Raw genomic sequence first — 24,223 nt, forward strand, 5'->3', positions numbered from 1 at the left:
ACTTTTTCAAAATGGGCGCTTTCGTTTTTGTGGTTTTGGTAGCACTTTTCAATATGTTGCCATTGCTCAAAGAGAATAATCTCCAAGTACAAAAAAATGCTAAGAATTATTATTATAAAAATTTACTAATTTTAGTCAAAAGTCATAACTTAAATGAACTTAACGTTCGCTGACGGTAACGGCCGTACGTAACGGGAATATAAAGCCTGTTAAACGAATTCACACTTTTAGGTTTAGCAGTCACTGTTTATACCGACAGCAAAATTTTTATAAATATAACGATCCTTTATACGATTTTTTTAAACCTAAAACATCTAACATAAATCATATTTCCTGTGAACACATTCAATATTACTTATTTCATTTTTGCATACAATTTCGGGATATAGTTTTATGATGGTCATACTTTTCCCAGTAATGCCAACTGCAGACGCCGAGTTGTCAAAAAAGGCAAAATGGCCGAAAGAAAGGAATAAAGACTCCTTCGATTTATAAAGTTATTTTAATTATATTTTCATTTACATTGTGCGATAGAGTTAAATAAAGTAGTCCAAAATGCGGGAAATAAATATCAATATAGAAGGATACAATGTGAACGGCATATGTGTCGGTTGTTTGAACTATAATCGTAAAATGTTTTATTGTAATCAAATAAAAGAGTGCTTTAAATTACTTGGAGATATCGATGTAAGTAGTGTTTATTACTTATTTTGGTGCTGAAATTAGAATATTTATCTTAAAGCTACGTGCTTACAAGTTTGTAGTAATGATTTAAGTTATATTTTCATAGTTTGTAATGTAAACAAAGCGAAGAACAGAAATCCTAGGATCGGCCATCTTATAAATTTATTGTTGGTTTTTGCGTAGCAATACTTAAATGATTCACTTCATACGCACATTTACGTTATTACGTTATATCTATAGTCAAATTAGTAAACGCAGTGGTTAGTATTATTACATTGTGATTATAAAGATGTCAAACCTTTCCTGAAAAGTATATTTTATAATACATATTGTTAACTATTTTCACAAGTATAAATTTATTCCATATGGGATTTGACCTTGTGTCTTGCCAACTAATTAAGATTGTGGAAAAAGGGCTAGTTTATTTATATCCGCAACATAAAACCATTTTGAATAATTCTTTGGTGTATTTTGTGACTACCTCAACTCTAAGCTTTCTATATAATATCTAAAAATTGTCCAACTAGAAGATATTCCCTGAAACCAAGTCCAACAATTACAGGTGCCCGATGGTCTCCAAGTCCAAGTTTGCTGGGAGTGCCTCTCCGCTGTCCAAGCGTCGCTCCGGTTCAGAAACCTCATCGTTGACTCGTACAATGTCCTCATTGATTACTCCCGAAAAGTAAAATTAATTTATATAGTCTCTTATTATTTTTTAACACAGCAATACACAACAGGGATATACATTACTACTAGTACTCTCAACGTAAAAGGAGATAATATGTTTTCAAAAGCTGTTGTATGTTTGTGCAACCAACTGAATGTTAATCCTTTATATTATTCAGTTGTAGTTTACTGTAATTATTTTTTGTATTTTACACCAGCAATGGTAGGGTAATTCACCAGTAACTGGCCACCTGTTAGTAACTGACCACCCTAAACTAAAAAAAGAATTCTATTCACCTTATTCAATTCATTTTATTATAAGGTAGCTAGTTATTGAAGGCTGGCCAGTTATTGAAACCTTATTTACTGGCGAATTACCCTACTTAAATCATTTTTAGAGCTTAGGAATTATTTGAATCCATGCCCTAAACAAACAAATTTATACTTATAACAAATTGTTTCCTATGCACTACGTAACTACAGAAGTAGCATTGAAAATCCTTTTTTACAGCACACATTCCTCAACGCTCCATCAGACCTGTCTGCCCATGCCCGACAGAGACTCAATGTCACCGAGCCGGAGGTCTCCGAGCTGCAGGACCTGGTCCGGATAGAGGTGGATGTCAGCGTGGTTAAAGAGGAGACTAAGGAGGAGCTAGTTGGTGAGTTCATCGTATGGAACCCGGAGCTATAGCACACATTCCTCAATGCTCCATCAGACCTGTCTGCCCATGCCCGACAGAGGCTCAATGTCACCGAGCCGGAGGTCTCCGAGCTCGAAAAGACTCGAGCACTGAATAAAGACTCCGTTAACAATTTTGTGTTTCTACAAAAGACGGGTCTTGCACAAGTTGAAAAGAACTCTAGTTTCGACTGAATTACATGAGTCTGAAAAACACAGTCTAGATTTAAAGCAGGATTCAAATGACTCAAGTCTTAAGCAACACTACTTAAAGCCATAGAGAAATATGAGTAATGAAAGAGTGGTAACTCCATACATCGCAGACTTTTAAACAACTGTCCAAAATAATATGTAACAATTAATAAGACACGCTAGCCCTGTAAATAGTAGCTACTAACAATGGTGATGTATGCAGACGAAAATATTAACTGTAAAGCCTGACAACAGTTTATTTAACCCTGAGATAGTGTCGCTGCAAACAGCTTACGTATGGCAATAATGTGCGTACGTCATGTATAGTCGGGGTAGTGGGCATTGGCTTCATGTTGATACTCGTATAATGTCAGAAACATTGCTTACAGAGAATTCGGTTCTTTCAATTTACCTTCGTTTTCTGACTCTGACGAAGTCTGATTTTCATCAGATGTTGTGTCGCTTTCAGGACCACCAACCTCGATTATAAAACGTTCAGTCTCCAATTCGATCATAGGATTTTTATCGTCGATCTACAACCTTAAATTAAATATTAAAGTTTAAACCAAACAACAAACCAGTTCAATAAAACCGCACTGTAAAATGTCAATACCGGTCATGTCAACCAACTTCAAAACATTGTTTATTGGAATGCTATGTAATCCTTCGTCTTTTTTAAGCTGTAAGTATTTGATTGCATTCACTACAATTTTTTCGCATCTTTGGTAAATTTTTTTGCCATTTTTGTAATAAAACCGTTTATATTTGAATATATTCGTAGATATTTTCCGTTTGTTTACATCGGTGACATTCGATGACATCCAACGTTCGTTGTCAAAGAGTACTTGTTGCCAGTAAAAGAAATTAGTACCATTGAAAATCCGCAAAATGGCGAGGGTCAAATAAACTGTTGTCAGGCTTTAACACGCGAGGAAAAAACAAATTGTTAAACATTACAAATCAAATTCAACTACTAGTCTAGTCGGTAGTGATCTTGCTTATCAGGTCTCAGAGGGAGCGCGACCCACCCCTCGCCCCGCACGGTTGCCCTGTCTAGATGGCTTCGTCGAATGACTGGATTGTTTTATAGACTGTCCCTCTGGGGTCTGGGGTGCCTTAGGCCAAAATCATGTGTCAGAAGTACTTAAGAAGGTACGATAATAATAATTCAGCCTACATACGTCCCACTGTTGGGCCCAGGCTTCTCATGCGCTAGAGGGCTTGGGCTATAGTCCCCACGCTAGCGCAATGCGGATTGGGGACTTCACATACACCTTTGAATTTCTACGCAGATGTATGCAGGTTTCCTCACGATGTTTTCCTTCACCGAAAAGCTAGTGGTAATCAAATAATACTTCGTACATAAGTTCCGAAAAACTCATCACGAGCCAGGAGGAACCCGCGACCTCCGGATTGAAAGTCGGACGTCATATCCACTCGGCCACCACCGCTTAAGATAATGATACTAATATTAATTTAATTTGTATTACAGAGGAATCAGAACCAGTGAAATCCGAGACAGATTACTTCGACACCGACTTCCCTGACGCTCCTGGCCCAGAATCCTCAGAGGATGACGTGCAGCTGTCCAAGCTGAAGAGGAAAAAGGATAGAAAGACAAAGAAGGTGAAGAAGAAGAGAGAGGGACGACAGAGGGCGCTGAAAGTGAAGGTTAAGACTGATGTGAGTATTTCAGTAACTTTCAATGGTTGGTTGTTAATAATAACTATGTCATATGTATTTTATTCAATTATTAATTGCCAAGCGGACCCCATGCTCCCATGAGCCGTGGCAAAATGCCGGGACAACGCGAGGAAGATGATGATGTATTTTATTAAATTAATGGTTTAAACCACATCTCTTTAGTTCCCCGATTTCTCACAGATTGCTGAACCAATTTATTTGAAACTTTTTAATACCCAGTCGTGTGTTATATCGTAGCATCAAAACTACTCAGCTGATTTTGATAAACGTAATGTTAATAAATTCATTTTCCTAACGCAGATGGCATTAATTACATTTGTAACTGTACCTGCAGCAGAGAATATGAAATAGAGGAATATTGTCAAAGTAAATTACGAGACGAGACGATAGGCCAAAGGTATGGTGCCATCTTTTCGAGCGATGGCGTCATACCTCTGGCCTACTCTCGAGTAGATGGCGATACTTTTTGACATTTAACAAATTTAACACATATCAGTGAAAAAATAAGGATCAAAGTCAAATGGCGTTCTAAAAGTGTTTAATTTGTGTCGAAAGATGGCAGTAAATGTACTGACTACATAATTTACTTATACAATATTACTCTAATCCAGCGGTCGGCAACCGGGGCCCGCGAACCTCTCACTTGCGGCCCGCGAGCCTCCCTGGCTATTTTATATGTAATATTGACAAATGACAATGTCTGATAAAGTCATAAATATTAACAAAGTGCGGCCAGCGTTCACTTCGCTAACTGCTATGTGGCCCTTGGCTGCTAAAAGTTTGCCGACCGCTGCCTAGTCTAAAGTCTCTTTGCCTGCAGGAAATAAAAACGGAGAAGGACCAGCAACGCAGCCTCCGCAAACTGAAGAATCTGCCGACAGATCTGGTGGAGTTGTACACCATGACCGAGGAAGAGATGTGGGAGGTGGGTTACGTTTTAGATGCCATTAACCCATTCATTTAATAACATAACTTCGAGACTATCAAATATCAAACGCGTAATTCACATTAATTGACCGAAGCGAAGCGAAGGTCTACGTTTTGACTCGGGCATTTTGCTTTCGTATGTCCGGATGTTCTCCTCTACAGGTCGCAATTCTTAACCGATTCTCGTGAAATTTTGTGACCGAATTTTATGACTAAATAAATTTTTTTTGTCAATCCGGTTTTTGGAAATTTTTAAAAATGGCGGACTCGTGATACCTGGCGCCTAAACAAATAGTCGTATCGATATCATAAGAGTTTTTTCTTTTTGAGACATGTTTACAGAGTTAATAGCAAAAAATGCAGAAAAAAATTATCGCTGGTTTAGGCGGTATTTAGATATTTAGTTTTGTATTTCCGGATGTTCTCCTCTACAGGTCGCAATTCTTAACCGATTCTCATGAAATTTTTTGACCAGATTCTATGACTAAATAAAATTTTTTTGTCAATCCGGATTTTGGAAATTTTTAAAAATGGCGGAGTCGTGATACCTGTCGCCTAAACAAATAGTCGCATCGATATCATAAGAGTTTTTCTTTTTGATATATGTTTATAGATTAAATGGCCAAAAATTCAGAAAATTTGTATCGCTGGTTTCGGCGGTATTTTGATATTTAGTTTTTACTTGAGAATGAGTAGCTAAATTTCGTCAGCTTTAGTAAGAACTATCATGGCCCATTTTGCAAATGTTCGCTTTTTTGTTTGCATAGGGAGGTCCCTGGTTCCATCCCCAGTAATTGTATGCTGCTACATAACTTTTTGTATTTTTTATACTTAAATTTCGTATCAATTGTTGTTTTTTATTTTATTTTTTTATTTTGAAAAAAAATGGAAAAAATCGTATTTAAATCAAGCGCGGGCTAAGCGTATTCGTTTATTTTTGCAAGAGATGATGGCTTTTTGCGCTTTAAAGAAAATTTTATTCTTAAATATACGGCGCCATACCTTTGGCCTATGCTCGTCTAGATGGCGACACCATTTTATATTTAACAATTTTTACTCATATCAGTAAAAGAACATGGGTCAAAATCATATGGCGTTCTAAAAATAAAAAAAAATCATTTATCCATACATATATACATTTTTTTGATTTTTTTTTTTTCATTTTCATTTTAATCCTGTATCGAAAGATGGCAGTAAATTTACTGTGACTACAAAATTTAGTATGACAATAACCCTCTACTACATATAGGGACCGTGCGCGTTGGAGGGTCTGCCATCTTGTGGCCTGAATCGGAAACATGTACATTGCCAAAACAAGTTCTACCATCTACCGTTCTTGTAGATACGTTTCCTTATGCATAGTAGGTTCTGTCATCTTGTGGGGTACATCGGAAGCATAAACGTCACATTCACGCCTCACGCCAAAAATCTGACGGCTCCTATGCTACCCTCTATAGTTCACGCACGCCCACTATAGGGACCGTGCGCGTTGGAGGGCCTGCCATCTTGTGGCCTGAATCGGAAACATATGTGCACATGTACAGTCACCTGCAATAATATGTTACCATTCGAAGGCCGCAAAATTATGTGACATGCTCTTATGGCTCTGCAAATAAGATCGTATCAGATATTTTTGCGGCCTTCGTTGTGTAACATATTATTGCAGGTGACTGTACATTGCCAAAGCAAGTGCTACCATCTACCGTTCTCGTAAGTACATTTCCTTGTGCATAGTAGGTTCTGCCATCTCGTGGGCTACATCGGAATCATAAACTACACATCTACGCTTCGCGCCAAAGATCTGACGGCTCCTGTGCTGCCCCCTATAGTTCATGCACGTCCCCTATACACTTTATTCTCTTTAGATTAGATATTTAAATTCTTACTCGAGAATAAGTAACCACATTTCGTCAGCTCATCTAAATGCTATCATAGCGCAGTTGGAAAGACGCTTACAAGCAAGGATATGGGATAGGTACCCGGTTCGATCCCCAGTAAATGCAACTTTTTTTACTTTTTTACTTGCACTTAAACATCGTATTGCTGATTGATCAAGCGAGCGCGAAGCGCGAGGTAAGCGTATTCGTTTGAGTTTTTGTTTGAACATTTTTTTAGCGGTTTAAGTTCAAGGGCATGGCTGTTCCAGGAGTCAATTTCCACTTACGTTTGGGGCATAGGGGCTATTCATAAATTACGTCATTTCAAATTAGGGGGCGGGGGTCTGGACATCGGATGATGGTAGCATGACGTAGGAGGAAACAGGGTCACATGAAGCATGATTTTTGGATGATTTTAGGGGGGGAGGGGGGGGGTCAAAAATCGTCAAAAATAGATGACGTAATTTATGGACAGCCCCTTAGCATGGGCGGTCACCATCCATAAATCGCAGGGGTTAACATTGCCTAGGGTAGTGGTCGACCTTGGGATCAGGGAACTAGCTGTAGGTTGCTCGTACGTTGCGCTTTCCCGGGCTCAAAGTCTAACTAACATTATCCTAGAGCCTTTTAATTTGGATCGCCTCGCTAAAATGGCCCATAATTTCCGCAAATCATTTTTTCTTCGAGGCAATTACTCCGTTCTCATTTTTTCCCAGTGGAATTTCTTCGCTTTATTTAATTTTTCGTGGACATTTTTTCATAAACTAAATTTTCCCTTCCTCAATTTATTCCCTTTTCTTTTTGATCCCAGTAGTTAAAATAACCAGTAGGCTTTTTTTTTTCACTAACTAAATATTCTCTATCTCCATATTTTCTTTTTTTTTAAATATTTTTATTTTATTTTATTAAAAAAAAAAATTACCAGGTTTTTTTCAAATAGGTAGGTTAGGGTTATTTTTTTGATGACCCTAAAAACGAATCTGCTCCCAGATATAGGTAGGTTAGAGTTATTGGCTGACAGCGTTTGGTTTTTTACTTGTAGTTTTTTAGATTATGTTTTAATTTTAGTGTTTTTGATATTTGTTGTATGTGAAATACCTATAAGAAACAAATATAATTACTACACTATTAACATACAGTAACAAGAAAATATTATCCTTGATATTTTAAAGAACGAAAACTATACGGAAAAGATTAATTTAAAAATATTAAAAATAGGCGATTGCGGAAGAAAACCATTGGGAAAATATGGGAACGGAGTAATAAAATTGCTACCGAGAATGAATGATTTCGGGAAATTATGGGCAACGCAAAATATGAGAACGGAGTAATTGCCTCGAAGAAAAAATGATTTTCGGAAATTATGGGCCACACTCGACCGAGAAAAGTCTGCAGAGATTTTGACACTGGCACAAATAACATTGGCACTGCGTGTGCTGTCAAAATCTCTGCAGACTTTTCTTGGTCTAACTCTATCCACTTTTCTATACAATTAGTATGGCGACGTGGATACTTAAGGGGCATCGACCGTACACTGACATCGGGATGATATTTTTATCATGTTATTTAGTAGTCATCGTGCGTCTCGCTTGCGCCAATACATATACGGACAAGAACGAGTGAAATGCACGATAACTAAATGACATCAGTTAGATGTCTTTCTGATATCAGTGTAAGTTTGAATTGGCCTGTTAGCCAAAAATTGTTTTGTATGTCCATATGTTCTACTCTACAGGTCGCATATCTAAACCAATTCCCGAATTTTGTAAGCAATTGATAGTTAAGTTTTTATGGTCAAATTAGATTCTCTAAATTCTTCTAAACAACGGAACCATACATTTATTCAGTTTTAAGCTCTGCTCGCGAGGTCTACAGCTCACAGAGCCACTAGTGTAGTTTATTGACCGAAGCGAAGCGAAGGTCTACGTTTTGACTCGGGCATTTTGCTTTCGTATGTCCGGATGTTCTCCTCTACAGGTCGCAATTCTTAACCGATTCTCGTGAAATTTTGTGACCGAATTTTATGACTAAATAATTTTTTTTTGTCAATCCGGTTTTTGGAAATTTTTAAAAATGGCGGAGTCGTGATACCTGGCGCCTAAACAAATAGTCGTATCGATATCATAAGACTTTTTTCTTTTTGAAACATGTTTACAGAGTTAATAGCAAAAAATGCAGAAAAAAATTATCGCTGGTTTAGGCGGTATTTAGATATTTAATTTTAACTAATTTTAATTTGAGAAGGAGTAGCTAAATTTCGTCAACCCATCTAAGAACTATTTGGCTCAGTTTGTAAACGTTCGCTTTTTCTGTTTGCACAGAGGGTCTGGGTTCGATCCCCAGTAATTGTATGCTGGGATATTATAACTTTTTGTATTTTTTTACACATAAATTTCGTATTGTTTTTCTTTAATTTACTATACACCGTGTTTTTATTGAATTCCGTTAACTTCGGGGTATAGTTAAGTACGTTTATAAGAACTAAATGGCATAGTTAATTTAAAAAAAAAAAATTTTTTTTTGTTTTCTTTTTTGTTTTTTTTTTTGTTTAAAAAGTAATTAAATGTAGCATATAGCGTTGTTGTAACACGGGCATTACATTTAACTCAACCAAACAATTGAAATCTGTGACATATCAATGTCATTTCGTACATCAATCGACCGAGATTGTACTTAAGTTTAGTAGCAAATGTATGAACTCATTCTAAACACTAATCAATATGTAAGCCGGCCCTAAGGCAAGTGTACACGCTTGTAGAGGCCTTATAGTAAAAAAATAAATTATGGATTATCTCCGAAATGGACTTAATTAGAACATCGGTGTCTTTGAGAAAGTTACTTGATTTAAGCTCAGGAATGCACCCTTGAAATTAACGGAAATCAAAAAAAACACGGTGTATTTAAAGCTCTTAGCACCATGTTATTTCAAGCTCTGCTCGCGAGGTCTACAGCTCACAGAGCCACTAGTATACTATTTTCCACGTCCAAAATTGTCACACACACGCCATCTTGCTTGTGCCACAGAATAAATAATAGTACTACCGTACAGAAAGGACACTTCCTACAAAACCGATGTTTGACAGCGATTCAGGGACGAATAACGCTATCCCTTTCGGCTATTAAGTTCTGTCAAATTCAAGTCAATCTGTGGTCGTGCACGCAAAATGACGTCAAGTTGTGTCAAGTTGTCAATAATCCTAATACTGCCCTCCTAAGCCGAAAAGCGCTATCTCAAAAACAAATGATTTTGTAAATGGAATTCTCAGTTATAGAAACTAAAGTATAAATTAGCAATGCATTTTCTTTTGAGATAGCGCCACTCGGCTTAGCAGGGCAGAATAATTGCATGCTGAGCTGAAAGGAGCCGAGTTTGCACGAAGTCAGGAGTGTCTCCCCACTGCTTGTGCATTATTAGCTACACAATTTAAGAACCAAAGTCTCCTCTAAAGGGTAGACCACGGATACTTATACTCTGGTATCGCAAGTCGCAACATCGTCAGTGGAAAAAGGGAGCAAATAAAAAAAAAATGGGTGCGAAGGGTTTATCTCGCATAGAAAATTTGAATTTCGCGCCTATTCCTACTGATAAGTTGGGTGTATTTCAGTATAACTAAGTTGATGTTTTCAGGTGAGGGCTGAAGATGTGAGCAGCGCAGAGTTCTGCGCCCTCAAGTACAAGTGTTCTGACTGTGTCATCGGGTTCAACTCGGAGAGGCTCATGCAGGACCACATGCAGGGGAAACATGTGCCGGTAATATACTATGTTTCACGTCCCATAAAAGCAGGATCATTTTGTAGTAAATTGAGCAAGCGAACTGTATTTTACCCCCTTACTTTACGGGCCTGATTTACTTCAATTATGTATTATTTCTTTCTTACAAATACATTGTCAAAATGACAGATAAAGACAAGCGATTCATAGCTAATTCAGGCCAATAACGCGTTTATGAATAACGCCATAAGAGTTTACAACATTTGCTTGTTGTTGTTAAACATTTGTCAACGGAGCGGCAGCTGACGTCCACGAGGGTTCACTACGCATTGCCCGTAAGCCATGCACGAGTTATCGCCCGGGATGCGATGAATGACGAAATTTGCGCCTGGCCCGCGGTTTATATTTACAATGTGTTGTTGTGTCACAACCTTTTTCATAGCGCGAAATGGCTCAACTTTATTCACCTTCGCTTGGCAAATTTTGGGACCCTATTACTAAGACTCCGCTGTCCGTCCGTCCGTCCGTCTGTCACCAGGCTGTATCTCACGAACCGTGATAGCTAGACAGTTGAAATTTTTACAGATGATGTATTTCTGTTGCCGCTATAACAACAATTACTAAAAACAGAATAAAATAAAGATTTAAGTGGGACTCCCATACAACAAACGTGATTTTTGACCGAAGTTAAGCAACGTCGGGCGGGGTCAGTACTTGGATGGGTGACCGTTTTTTTTGCCGTTTTTTGCATTATGGTACGGAACCCTTCGTGCGCGAGTCCGACTCGCACTTGCCCGGTTTTTTAAGTGAAATAATTACATGTGCTCGTTGTCTTTACAGAAAAGTCCGTCCTGCCACCAATGCGACGTGTGCCGCGCGTACTTCCTCACGCGCGACAACGTGTCCTCGCACCGCGCGCTGCACTTCGCCGCGTACCGCTGCACCGCGTGCGGCGCGCGCACGGCGCTCAAGCGGCGCATGTTGGCGCACGCACGCACGCATCGCGAGCAAGCCGTCACGTGCCAGACGTGCGGGGAACAGTTCAGGTAGGCTATCGACTACGTGGGCCATACTGAAAGTTTCTGGATTCTGATATACATATATAGACGACTTATTTTTTCTAAGTGGCCAGTCCAGGAATTTTCAGTATGCCCTAAGTATATACTGCACTACATACTCAACTATGATTTGTGGCTTTCTATAGAGACCGTGCGCGTTGGAGGGTCTGCCATCTTGTGGCTTGAATCGGAAACATATGTGCACATGTACATTGCCAAAGCAAGTGCTACCATCTACCGTTCTCGTCGGTACGTTTCATTGTGCATAGTAGGTTTTGCCATCTTGTGGGCTACATCGGAAGCATAAACAACACATTTACGTCTCGCGCCAAAAATCTGACGGCTCCTTTGCTGCCCGCTGCTCCCTATAGTTCATGCACGGGGCCTATTAGAGAGGGGTGCTTATGTACATGGAGCATTAAGGACCCTTTAGGCGTAGAACGCCACACTTATCATTGCAGTGTACGTGATGTAACCGATCGGTATACCGCGTACCGCTGCACCGCGCTTAAGGTGCAGTGGGTTCAGAAAACGAAGTTTTTAAAAAGCCGTAGCTCTTTTTTGGATCACAATACGGCTGCCATACATTCAATTAGCAATCTTGAGGGCTTCTTCTAGGGACTTCCACGATTCGAATCCTAAGTTTTTGACTTTTGCTCGATAGAAAACGATCACGAACATAGGTCTAAAACAGACTTTAAAGATTCGTAACAATTTGTGCACAAAAGATAAAAATATGAAAACTGCTTCTAATAACGCGCAATTCTATGCTTGAGCGAATTCCGCGATTACTTTTTTTTTAAATTTAACATTAAATAAATAAGTTCAAAAACATGATATCAGCGGTCCCGTGCACGCAACTTCTTTGATCAGATGCCCGCTGGGCTTGAACGAAGGCGGTCCTATCGCGGAGCGCACTAAACTGACAGTTGGATTTTGCAATTAGTTTGACATTAAATCATATACGTATACGAAAAAGTATACCAGTAGACAAATTGTATTTAAAAAAATAGGGTAAATAAATTATCATCACATAGAGCTCGAGTCTCATCTTAAATTTGATTTGTTGTTTTTTATGGGGCATAATTATTGAAAAATGCAGTAAACTATCTTAAAACAATACGGTTCCAAAATCATTTAAGTAATTTGCTCCTTGAAACCCCGCTTAAAATGAAAAAAGTTTGAAGACTCATACTTACTCATTGGAGTTAATTTTCATTATGCTGGTATTACCTAATATTGCGTCATTTTAAAAACGTACCCATGTGACTTCTGTACGTCAACGTCAATGAACTGATTGTGATGACAATTTTGTGATCTTGTATTTATGTTAGAGAACTTTTGATCTTCAAATATTACCTATTAATACGGAACGATATGTAAATATTTCGTGTACTACTTGAAAATCTTGAGCGGTACACCTATTTTGTTGCTGTGAGGTCCTTGATGTATAATGCGGTTACGTGCTGTTCTGCAAACCTTCATGAAATCAAGAATAAATAAACTACTATGGTCTAGCCTCAGTCCTAGCGAGATTTTGCGGCTCGTGAGGCCGAGATATACTTGCCTACGAGGCTTACAGGCTGCGGACTGGTTTACTGTGATTGTCTTTGTATCGATTGTTATCCAAATTTACTATAAAATAAAACAAAGTTTTTAGTTCAATTATATTCTGTGCATATTTAATTTTATTTTTTATACCTCGTCGCTGACAAAAGAACATACGGCCCGTCTGATGGTAAGCAGTCTCCGTAGCCTATGGACGCCTGCAACTCCAGAGGTGTTAGGTACATGCGCGTTGCCGTGCCTAACCCTCCGCACCCTCGTTGATAACTGGCAACCATACTCACCGGCAGGAACAATACTATGAGTAGGATCTAGTGTTATTTGGCTGCAGATTTTGTAAGGTTGAGCTTTGCTCTAGATCTGGAATGACATCCGCTGTGCTGTGTCCTACCACACAAAGCGAGATGTAATTCACAGTGCCCATACCTCTCTTTCGGACGTAGTTCAAGGACCAGAGGAATGTCCATATATCTTAAGTATTTTCGTACTAAATAACTACACAGATTCAGATTCTGAACATATAACCGTAAGTTTACCAAAAATTTGGCGTAGCTGTACAGTCAGATGCAGAGAAAAACAATCCGCCAATATTAAATTTCCACCCTGCCAGGACTTTATTTATCGATAAAGATAACGATATGTTTATTTGCAAAAATGTAGTAATGAACATAGGTGGACAGTAATTTTGGATGCGTAGGGGAGAGCGGGGAGAAACGCAACACTTTGTACTTTGACCTTAGTTTCTGGCTAACCGCTATTATTTTGATGAAATTAATGTAGTCATATATAACTTCATTTCATGTTCTGTACATTAACATCTTGATTAACCTTATAATTGTGTATGTTGTATGTAAGTACCAGAGTGACAAAATCGTCTTTTGTTACTTATGACCCCGTTGTCGTGCAGAAAGTAACACGTGTGGGTCAAAAGTAACAAGACACAGTGGGCTGTAATTGATGATCAAACGAACTTCTTGAAGTGAAGTTCGATCGAAATTATATGAGTCACTTCATTTGAAGATATAAATTTATATTAACCATGTAGTTTCCCTATTGTACAGGTAGCATCGCACACATTTAAGAGTAAGTATTTTGATTTAAAACTGACAAATAGCAACTTCCGCCCACTTCCGGTTATCCCTCCCCAGCGTGGGGCGGCCGCTCAGCTCCTCATTATTTTTAGAGAAGTCAGGAACCAAAACTTATATCAGGGTTCTAGGGCGGGAGGGACCTTATATTATATCTTCAAATGAAGTGACTCATATAATTTCGATCGAACTTCACTTCAAGAAGTTCGTTTGATCATCAATTATATTTCGTCACTTCATTTTTCAGATATAAATTTATATTAACCATGTAGATGTTTAGAGATATAAGTTTTGGTGATATTAAAAAGGAAACCAGTGTATGTATTAAATATATTTTAATAACAGAACCAAGAATGCATGTTTTATTTTATCATATTTATTATAACCTTGACAATCTTCTAATTGATCTTAATTGTACCTATGTTGAGTTATTTGGTAAACAAACAGACCTGGCAAATTCAGAGTGATCTATAATGGGTCTATTATAGAATTTGGCAAACGTCAGTGACGAGCTGGACCAGCCCGCTGTTTTCCTAATAACGTCAACACTAACACCAGCCGCGTTCGCAGCTGACGTTGACGCATGTCGTGCGCTGTGTGCGCCGTACATCACATCTACTCCGCTCGCTGATAATACTTTTTTGATCCATTTACTAATGGTTTGCGATGAAGCAGCTTTATAGGGACGTCTGCAGGTTAAGAAAAGATTATTTATCGTATCAGTTCTCATATCCTTTGTTATATCTAAGTAATCATTTAACGCTTTCGCAGGGCAAATTGTGGGATCTTCCTTAAAATAAGGAAGAATTAGTACTGGCTGCTCTCTATTAGGCCCAGAAGTTTTAATAATATCAGTGATGAATATTTGAGCACCATTGGGTGTAAACTGTATATTATTTACTTTAATTAACGACAGCGTTTGAACACGGTGGGCCGTACATAATGCGAATAACACAGCTAATTTTTTAGTTAAATTTTCGAAAGGGATGTCTTTATGAGGCGTCCATTGCGAAATATAGTGTAACACTTTTTTTGGATCCCATGTACTGTTGTATTTAGGGGCAGTAGGTTTAAGTCTATACACGCCTTTCAATAATCGTCTTACTAATGGGTCCGATCCAATGTTCTTAGGGCCTAATAGCAAAGATAAAGCTGAGCGATGAGAATTGATAGTACCATAAGACGCGCCTTTAGAAAACTGCTCAGATAGGAATGTAATTACCGATTTAATAGAACCTTCAAAGAAATCAACTTGATTAATTAAACAAAAGTCCCACCAAAGCTTGAGGGATGAGTTATATTGACTTATCGTATTGTCAGCGAGCGAGGCCACCATCAGCTTTATAGCGACAGCCGTGTGTCCCTGCCGTGCGTAGGCTTCCCGCAAAGCTTCGCGACACCCAGGGTAAGTTTTCTGAACAGGGGGTGATGACTCCTGAAAGGAGAATGTAACAGGTCTTTATGCGGTCCAAAATACATTATTTCAGAAACTAACATACTTTTTAAAAGAGGGTACCACGGCTGTGATGGCCAATGTGGAAATACGACAACGCCAGTCGCATTGTCTTCGAATATTTTTTGTACGCATTTCAACATCAACGAGAATGGAGGAAATGCATAGAAATAATATTCGTTCCAACTCACTGTAAAGGCATCAATTGTTAGGGCCTCTGGGTCTCTTTTCCACGATATGTAATCGTGACATTTAGCGTTGGTGCGAGACGCAAACAAATCAATTTGCGGTTGTCCGAATTTACTTACTATAGTCTCATAAACCGTCTGAGAGAGCTCCCATTCCGTATCTGGATTAATTTTTCTTGATTCTTCGTCAGCTTCAAAATTCTCCGTTGTATTTATGTATGATGCAAATAACCAGATATTTCGTGTCTCGCACCACTGCCAGATTTGTCTAGTAAGGTTTGTTAAATGTGGGTATTGAATACCGCCCATCCTATTGATATAACTTAACGCAGTTGTGTTATCTACCCTCAATAATATTGCGCAGTTAAAACAATTTTGTGCCAAACATTTTAATCCTAAGAAAATAGCTAATAATTCGAGATAATTTATATGGTGGTTTCGCTCGTCGTCCCTCCAATAACCATTAACGCGATCATTGTCACTGACTGCTCCCCAGCCAGTGGAGGATGCATCAGTAAAAATAACTTTGTTAAAATTTAATGTTCTCATAGGGCTCGTTGCGCTATATATGTGTTGAGCCCACCAAACCAGATCGTTAATAATTGTTTTTGGAGGGGTGACCTTAGTTTCATAGTCGTCAGTTTTTTGTAGAAACAGGTATTTTTCCCGTTCCAAGATTTTAGTGTATAGCCAGCCATATCGTACAGCTGGGCAAGCGGCGACTAGAACACCAATAAGTTGGGCGAATTCTCGAATTGTACATCTTGGCAAGGACATAAATTTATGGACTAACTGTGCAATTTTGTTTTGTTTATCTATAGGTAATGACACTGTCAAGTTAGCCGTATTATACATAAAGCCAAGGAATTTACAGATTTGTTTAGGTTTTAATGAACTTTTTTCGTAATTAATCACAAACCCTAGGCAAACGAGTAGGTTTAGTGTTTCGTTGACATTTTTAACACATTCTGTATAAGAATTGCCGATACATAGAATGTCGTCAAGATATACGACAGATTTAAAGCCGCGTGACCTGAGAAATGTTACAACTTCTCTCATTATTTTACTAAACACTCTAGGGGCTACTGAGAGTCCATACGGCAAGGAGGTGAATTCATATGTTAGTAAACGTGATTGATTATCTTCAAATTGGAAGCGTAAAAACTTTCTACATGAACTGTGGATAGGTATAAGAAGATAAGCTTCTTTTAGGTCAATTGTTGCTAAAAAACCGTTTTTAGGGATAAGCTTAGATGCAGTTCTGTAGTCTTCCATCTGGAAATGTTCGGTTTTTATAAATTTATTAAGTGGTTTGAGGTTAAGTATGAATCTTTTACCTCCATTTGACTTAGATGCCAAGAATATTCTAGATATAAATTGATCCGGTAATGGGAGACATTCTGAAACTGCACCTAAGTTCAAAAGGTTTTGAATAGCTTCAGACATTTCATGTTTTTCCTGATTTGACCATATCGAATTATTGGGTACTACATTTTGAACAACATCAGTGTCAAAGGGGATACTATATCCTTCCCGGATCCATTTTAATATTAACAAATTACCAGTAATGTTTTGCCAACAATCAAAAAAGTAATGTATTCTACCCGCATGTGGTACCTGTGTTAACGGCGCGCTAATTGGGCACGCGTTGTCGCCTTGCTGGCCGGCCTCGTCTGAGCCGACGAGGCAGAGCTCGGTCTGTAAGATGACGTCCTCTTGGGCGCTCCCCGCGTCATCTTGATCAGCGGGTAACGGGGAGGCCACGACCAGTTTCCCCGATGTTGGGGAGGACGAGCGGTTGATGTAGATGGATATGGTGGGTAGGATGGGGCCGGGATTAGGTTAGTAGGATTTTTCTTTATTTGAAGGCCTTGCTTCTCTATAGCTTTACAAGCTTTAATTTTTTCGGATAAATTGTTTCCGAATAATGTTTCGTCACGGCTTGCGTCTTGAATTACATTTAGAAACTGTTTTTCTAAACCGGGTGTTAATAGCTTGATTCTGGCTTGTGTATTAACATGATGTAGATCGCTTAAAATGCGGCAGGCGTCACTTAAGAACCTAATTGCTTTTAAATTATCTTCGTTGCCGTTGATCAAGACGTCCATAGCTCTGTTGATCGCCGTGATGCCTGCGCCCAGTTGTTGCTGATTGAAACTTATTTTCTTATCCCTACCTCGAGCTGTTTCTGGAACGGCGGCAGATATCTCTGGATTTAGTTTCGGTGACTGCAACAAACTACAGTTTTGAGGAACTAAGTATTCCTTAAGAAGTTTGTCCTTGTCGTCCTTTGACATGCCTTTTTTTAATAAAGGCGTCCAAAGTTGTGCTAGGTTTTCGTGTATTTTGTTGCCGTACACCGCATCATCACCAGTTTTGGCACCCAGTGCCACTAAAATATCAGGATTTAGCTCTGACGCGATTTGATCTGCGTCCGTGGCCTTCAAAGGATCCGCTACTAACGGTTCTAATTGTAATTCAGGCTCATGATTTGGTTGTAACTCGGGTTCAGGGTTTGGTTGTGACTCGGGTTCAGGATTTGGTTGTAACTCGGGTTCAGGGTTTGGTTGCAACTTAGGGTCAGGATTTGGTTGGAGCTCAGGCACCGGATGTAATTGTAATTCGGCCTCGGCGCCCGTGTGCAACATAACCTCCTCAGGTGTATTTCCATGTGTATCTGCAATATGTAATCTTATAAGATATCTATTTGTAAAATAGAACAAAACGACAGCCTCAATCGGCTCTAATGCTCAAAGTAAAAATTCGCAAGGAATGGAAATATCTAGGCCCTTTTGTTTCGTTTCGTGCGTTATTCGATCTTTTGCCTTCGTGTTGGTTCACGACCAACCCCCGGGCGAAATCAATGTTCGAAATACGAACGTACTTTCCTTCGTGTTGGTTCACGACCAACCCCCAGGATGATTTATTCCTTCGTGTTAGTTCTCGACTAACCCCCAGGATATATATATTTTTTAATTATTATTATTTTTTTTTTTTTTTTTTTTTTTTTTTTATTGCACGCCATAAAAAAGATAAAAGTTGGCTCTCGGCCAGAGTAGGTAGTGTACGAAACGGGCAGAAAGATTTTCGAGACTAACGTTGATTTACGATACTTACCGTCACCATCGGAAGAATCCGATGAAGAGTAAACTATTCTTCTACGAGATTCTTCTAGTTTTCTTATTTTATTTTTATAATATTTGATGCGCGCACTACGTTTCGGCATCGTGCTTAGCGTGTGCTCGCTACCGCGCACAAATAAGGAATGAGGAGCTGAGCGGCCGCCCCACGCTGGGGAGGGATAACCGGAAGTGGGCGGAAGTTGCTATTTGTCAGTTTTAAATCAAAATACTTACTCTTAAATGTGTGCGATGCTACCTGTACAATAGGGAAACTACATGGTTAATATAAATTTATATCTGAAAAATGAAGTGACGAAATATAATTAATATAATATGACATATCAAATCAAAAAAGTACTAATTAAGTATGTAAATTATTATTGATCACACACTTTAATATTTGCGTTTTTACTACATAAACATTAGCATTTTAAGAAAACAAATCAATATTAAGTCCTCGTTAGAAATTGTTTATATTTCAAGTGATGAGATCAATTATTCTGTTATAAACATGTTTTCTACTCAGATTATTCAGGGTCAGAGTTTTTTTACTCACAAATATGGCATACATCGTTTAAATCATCATTGACGCATTAAGCATGTGACCCCATATAAGATTCAATAGATATATATTGTATGGGATGTAAATGTTACTTTTGTACCTATACGGCTTTGTTACTCTTGTACCCGACCGCATTTTTCTGAAAACATGAAAGATATATTTGAAACGGAACGTGCTCAAGAAAATAAATTGCAATCAATCTAATCAATAATCAACATCCCTTCGGGTGGCAGGGCCTCCGGTTGAAGGGTAGGAGAAATGGCGCGGCCATTTTTTTAAATATGCCCCTGCGTGGCAGGGGCCGGGAGCCGGACACTTCCCTAATTGGCGGCGAACCGGGAGACGGTTCCGTCATAACAAGCCCGTGAGTGGTAGAGACTGTCTCCCGGCCTCTGTGCGACATCGTATTTCGCGCCTAAAATAAAACCGTTAAAACTATGCCTTGCTTGCTCACTCTTGCAAGATGCATTCGTCAATAAACAAGGATGGTATTCCTTAACGGTCGAATTCCCGCGTAAAATAAAGTTTGTTAGAACTGTGCCCAAGTAACATTTTAGTCCTATAATTTTAGTTTTTATCGCTAAAAGCTTGTATAGACGTCGTATTAAGGTTTCAGAGATGACCACCTGTCGTATAAAAGCGCTTGGCAACACCTTTTTGCTCTATAGGCTTATACAGCTAATATATTCTATAAGCAATTGATGTAAAGGTTTACATCATCATTTTATAGAGCCGTTACAGGCGTGTACTATAACAGGTTCAAATATAATCACTATAGAGCAATATTACTGTATAATAGTATTTGGAATCACTTTTATGCAACTAATTTGCGCTATTAAGGTTCCCTGCCAAGCCGTTATAGTTTTGTGTTTTAATAGTGACAAAAACCCAACTATACAACGATTTTAGGATATAGTGGCTTTAGAGATGACTGCTATAGTACATAATACTTTAGTAGTTTGCGCTATTAAGGTTCCCTGCAAGCCGCTATAGTTTTGTGTTTTAACAGTGAGAAAAACCCAACTATACAACGATTTTAGGATATAGTGGCTTTAGAGATCACTGCTATAGTACATAATACTTTAGTAGTTTGCGCTATTAAGGTTCCCTGCAAGCCGCTATAGTTTTGTGTTTAAACAGTGACAAAAACCCAACTATACAACGATTATAGGATATAGTGGCTTTAGAGATCACTGCTATAGTACATAATACTTTAGTAGTCATATGAACACTATTATAGAACTGTTTTGCTCTATAGTAGCGTTTTTGGGACATATTTATAGCGTTAAAAAGCGCTTTAGTAGTTTTAAAATCCCTATTATATCTCATCGCTGTAAACGTCACAATGACTCTTTTATATCACAAAACTGTTGTATAGTGGTTTTGTTTTTTCTTTTAAAAGACAACAGCGTTATAGCTGAGTTTTTATGTCTTTTATAAACCGAGTTAGATACATAAAGGTAGAAAACGACTACTTGTAAATGATCAATTTGATCTGTAATGGCTACTTATATCTTGCTTATATAAGTTCAGGCCTAAGCCACATAATGTGGTTCCGTACAAAATATTTTTATATTTTAATGAATTGATAAAAAAGACCCCAGTGATATTAGTGATTGTAGGTGAGATTTATCATCAATGATTTAATACAAGCATAAAATCGTGACGGTTTAGATATTTATCGACATCCATTATTAGCACATTTTTTTTACCAATCTCGTTGAAAAAGGAAACAACAGTAATGACTACATCTAAATTAAAAAAAAATCCTATATCTTTCTAAAGAGTTTGTAGGTGCAACTGGGTCACAGCAAAATTCTTTTGGAACCCTAATTTTAATCATGATGGCGGTGAATATTTCGTCCTAAGTTCTATAGTTAGCCTATAAAAGCGTCGGATTTACTTCTTGGCTGTATAGTAGTAACTATGGTGAATATCATAATATTTTATTAAATTATTTTATTAAAAACATAAATAAATCGAGGGGGCATTTAAAATTCCTCATTAACCTAATACTATTCTAACGGTAAAACTTCCGTCCCATATACTTTTTGCACTAAAGACCGAATTATTCGACATCTAAATGGCGCATATTAATATAACGTCTTTATTTATCACCATTTTACTTAGTACCGTTTTTGTGAAGTAAACACACAACAAGTAGTAAAGGAACTATGAATTCTACAATAGTATAAAAAAGCACTATAATAGAATTTCAAATACTACTATAGTATAAAACAAGCACTATAATGGAATCTCAAATGCTACTATAGTATAAATTAACACTATAATGGCGTTTCTGACAACAAATTAGCACAAGAGTCATGCATTACATCACTTTTATAGACCTAAAACGTCACGGCTGACACTGCTACAGGTCTACTATATCACTGAATGGCACTAAAGATACGCCATTTCGGCTTTATACAACCTTCTTAGGTCTTTTATAGGACCTTAGGTGGTATTTAGGAAACGTTCTATTGACCACTATAGTACCACAAATTGTTACTTGGGTGTGAATCATATTAAATGTATTGTTTTGTCATAAAAACTGCTTTTTCTACAATCAATTGTTTTATTTCCTAATTATACGTATTTTTATACATGAAAGTAGAAAAATTTGGTAATAATATGAGATTTGATCAAGTCCAGCATAATTCACATAAATTAGAATGTAATTCATTGGTATACAATCAAATAAACCACTTTATGCTGAATTCAATAATACGTAGTTAATGTATATCATTCATACATATTTTTTGAGAAATTGACATATTTCTAACGCGCGACCACCCTAGAGGCCCCGCCACTACACGTATATTTTTCCAAAATGGCCGCGCCACTCAACCTCAACCCACCGTTAAATCTGAGGCGCCGCCATTCAACGGCTTGTTATGTCTGTCCGTCTCCCGGCTCCCCGCCACTTACCGTAGAGACCGGGAGCCGGACAATGCCACTCTAGGGGATATGCAAATATTCAGAAAATGTATGTATTTAATACAACGTAAACATCAAAAAACAAAAGTCCAAAAACGTACTTTTGATTCGAAAAATCACGTTGCGTTCTCTCACACAACCTTATAGCACGTGGCGCCCGTTTCGACTGGTTGCAAGTGAAGGGGGCGCCACTGTGTATCACCTAATAGCAGCAGAGTGGTGTTTTGACTATTAGATAAACATTAAGAGCAATAGTTACTTTCCTTTCCACCCGCCGTTACGTTTGTCCCCGCTCTCCCCTACATTTCACTTGAAAAAGCATGCAAAATTTTCTTATTAGCTAGGTACTACAACTAAATATATACAGATTGAAGCTAAGCTAAGGTAAGTAAGTTATATAATAATAAGATCATCGGAATACACATATGATTTCAATGAAATTGTCATTGAATTGATTTTGCGCCTTATCGAAAGCCCTATTGAATAGAGTAGCACCTAAATAACGTTTTTCATCTGACGACTTCTGTATTTATTGGTTTATTTAGTACGCGTCACATGTGACATGAAAAGACAAGGAGAGTAAGATAAAATATATTGTTTCTCTTCCTTCTTTCAATGGAACTTTTTTAGAGTTTCTCTTCCTCAAAGGAGGCTAGTGGTTAACACGAAACTCAAAATACTCTCATTTGCATCTTAAAAAAAACAGGATGGGTCACTGACCTGGCCCAGTAAAGTGAGGTAGTGTGCGTGAAGTGTGCTTGTGTGTGAAATGGGGTAATTTGACAGAAACTGAAAATTTTCCTCGGGCATACCTCGCCTTAAGCGGCGCATGATGGCGCACGCGCGCACGCACCGCGAGCAAGCTGTCACGGGCCAGACGTGTGAGGAACAGTTCAGGTAGGCTCTCTCTCTCTTAGCCTTTTTCTACCCTTCGGGTGTAGGCCTCCTTCATTTTGCGCCATTCGTCACGGTCCTGTGCAACCTGGAGCCACTTCTTCCCCGCAGTCCTTTTGATGTCGTCGTCCCAACGCATCTTGGGTCTACTTTGAGGACGCTCTTCCCCCCATGGTCGCCACTCGAGTAGTCGTTTACTCCACGAATCGGTCTTTCTTGCTATATGACCAGCCCATAGACCATGTAGGCTATCGCGTAGTATATACTGCACTACATACACAACTATGATTTGTGGCGTTCCATTAGAGAAGGGTCGTTATGTCATCCTGTCCTATCCGGTTTCGGCCTCGACGACTGAGTATGCACTGGCTAGTGAGAGCGACGATTGTGAGCTCTCAGGTGGCTGACGTAGCCTATTTTTGCAGTTAACGTACGTCCACACTCTCCGACAAAATTGTAGTTTATGACTGCAGGTGGTCGGGCTTTTAACTCGTCATGGGTCCTTATGTACATGGAGCATTAAGCACCCTTAAGGCGTTTATCATAGTAGTTTAGGTGATATGCGATCGGTATACCGCGTACCGCTGCACGGCGCTCAAGCGGCGCATGTCGGCCCATGCGCATACCCATCGACAGCAGGCTGTCACGTGTCAGACGTGTGGGGAACAGTTCAGGTACAGCCATAAACTGACCCGCACGATTACAGTTTAATAGAATTAGACCAAGAAAAGTCTGTAGCGATTTTGATAGCCCACGCAGTGCAAGTGTTATTTTAAACGTCAAACTTCTATGAAATTATGACGTATAAAATAACACGTACTTACACAGCGTGGCCTATTAAAATGAAAATTGGATAGGTGGAAGACTACCCTTGGAAAAACTTTTAAACATAAATTTTATTAACCTTTACC

At 38.5% G+C, this 24,223-nt stretch overlaps 2 protein-coding genes across 2 annotated transcripts in view; one reads left to right on the forward strand and one right to left on the reverse strand.

Annotated features, from left to right (window-relative positions):
* Positions 1–195: 195 nt before the first annotated feature.
* LOC134802351 (zinc finger protein 57-like) overlaps positions 196–24,223 on the forward strand; it is a 38,523-nt gene continuing 14,495 nt past the window's right edge. Inside the window, exons 1-7 of the mRNA XM_063774971.1 lie at positions 196–687; positions 1,247–1,366; positions 1,862–2,012; positions 3,717–3,907; positions 4,749–4,853; positions 10,361–10,483; positions 11,285–11,490. Coding sequence (XP_063631041.1) covers positions 556–687; positions 1,247–1,366; positions 1,862–2,012; positions 3,717–3,907; positions 4,749–4,853; positions 10,361–10,483; positions 11,285–11,490 — 1,028 coding nt within the window. The 5' untranslated portion in view covers positions 196–555. The remainder of the gene's footprint in view (positions 688–1,246; positions 1,367–1,861; positions 2,013–3,716; positions 3,908–4,748; positions 4,854–10,360; positions 10,484–11,284; positions 11,491–24,223) is intronic.
* Positions 14,010–18,747, reverse strand: LOC134802417 (uncharacterized). The gene is made up of 2 exons (XM_063775076.1): positions 17,415–18,747; positions 14,010–15,591 (listed from the first exon to the last, which is right to left on the reverse strand). The coding sequence occupies exon 1, from the start codon at positions 18,443–18,445 to the stop codon at positions 17,420–17,422; it is 1,026 nt and encodes a 341-aa protein (XP_063631146.1). The 5' UTR covers positions 18,446–18,747; the 3' UTR covers positions 14,010–15,591; positions 17,415–17,419.

This window comes from Cydia splendana, chromosome 24 (genome assembly GCF_910591565.1).
Source record: "Cydia splendana chromosome 24, ilCydSple1.2, whole genome shotgun sequence".
Classification (NCBI taxonomy): domain Eukaryota; kingdom Metazoa; phylum Arthropoda; class Insecta; order Lepidoptera; family Tortricidae; genus Cydia; species Cydia splendana.

What these genes read in the sequence shown, in the direction of transcription:
- LOC134802417 (XM_063775076.1), bottom strand. Translation starts at nt 18,445, where the DNA reads ATGTTGCACACGGGCGCCGAGGCCGAATTACAATTACATCCGGTGCCT.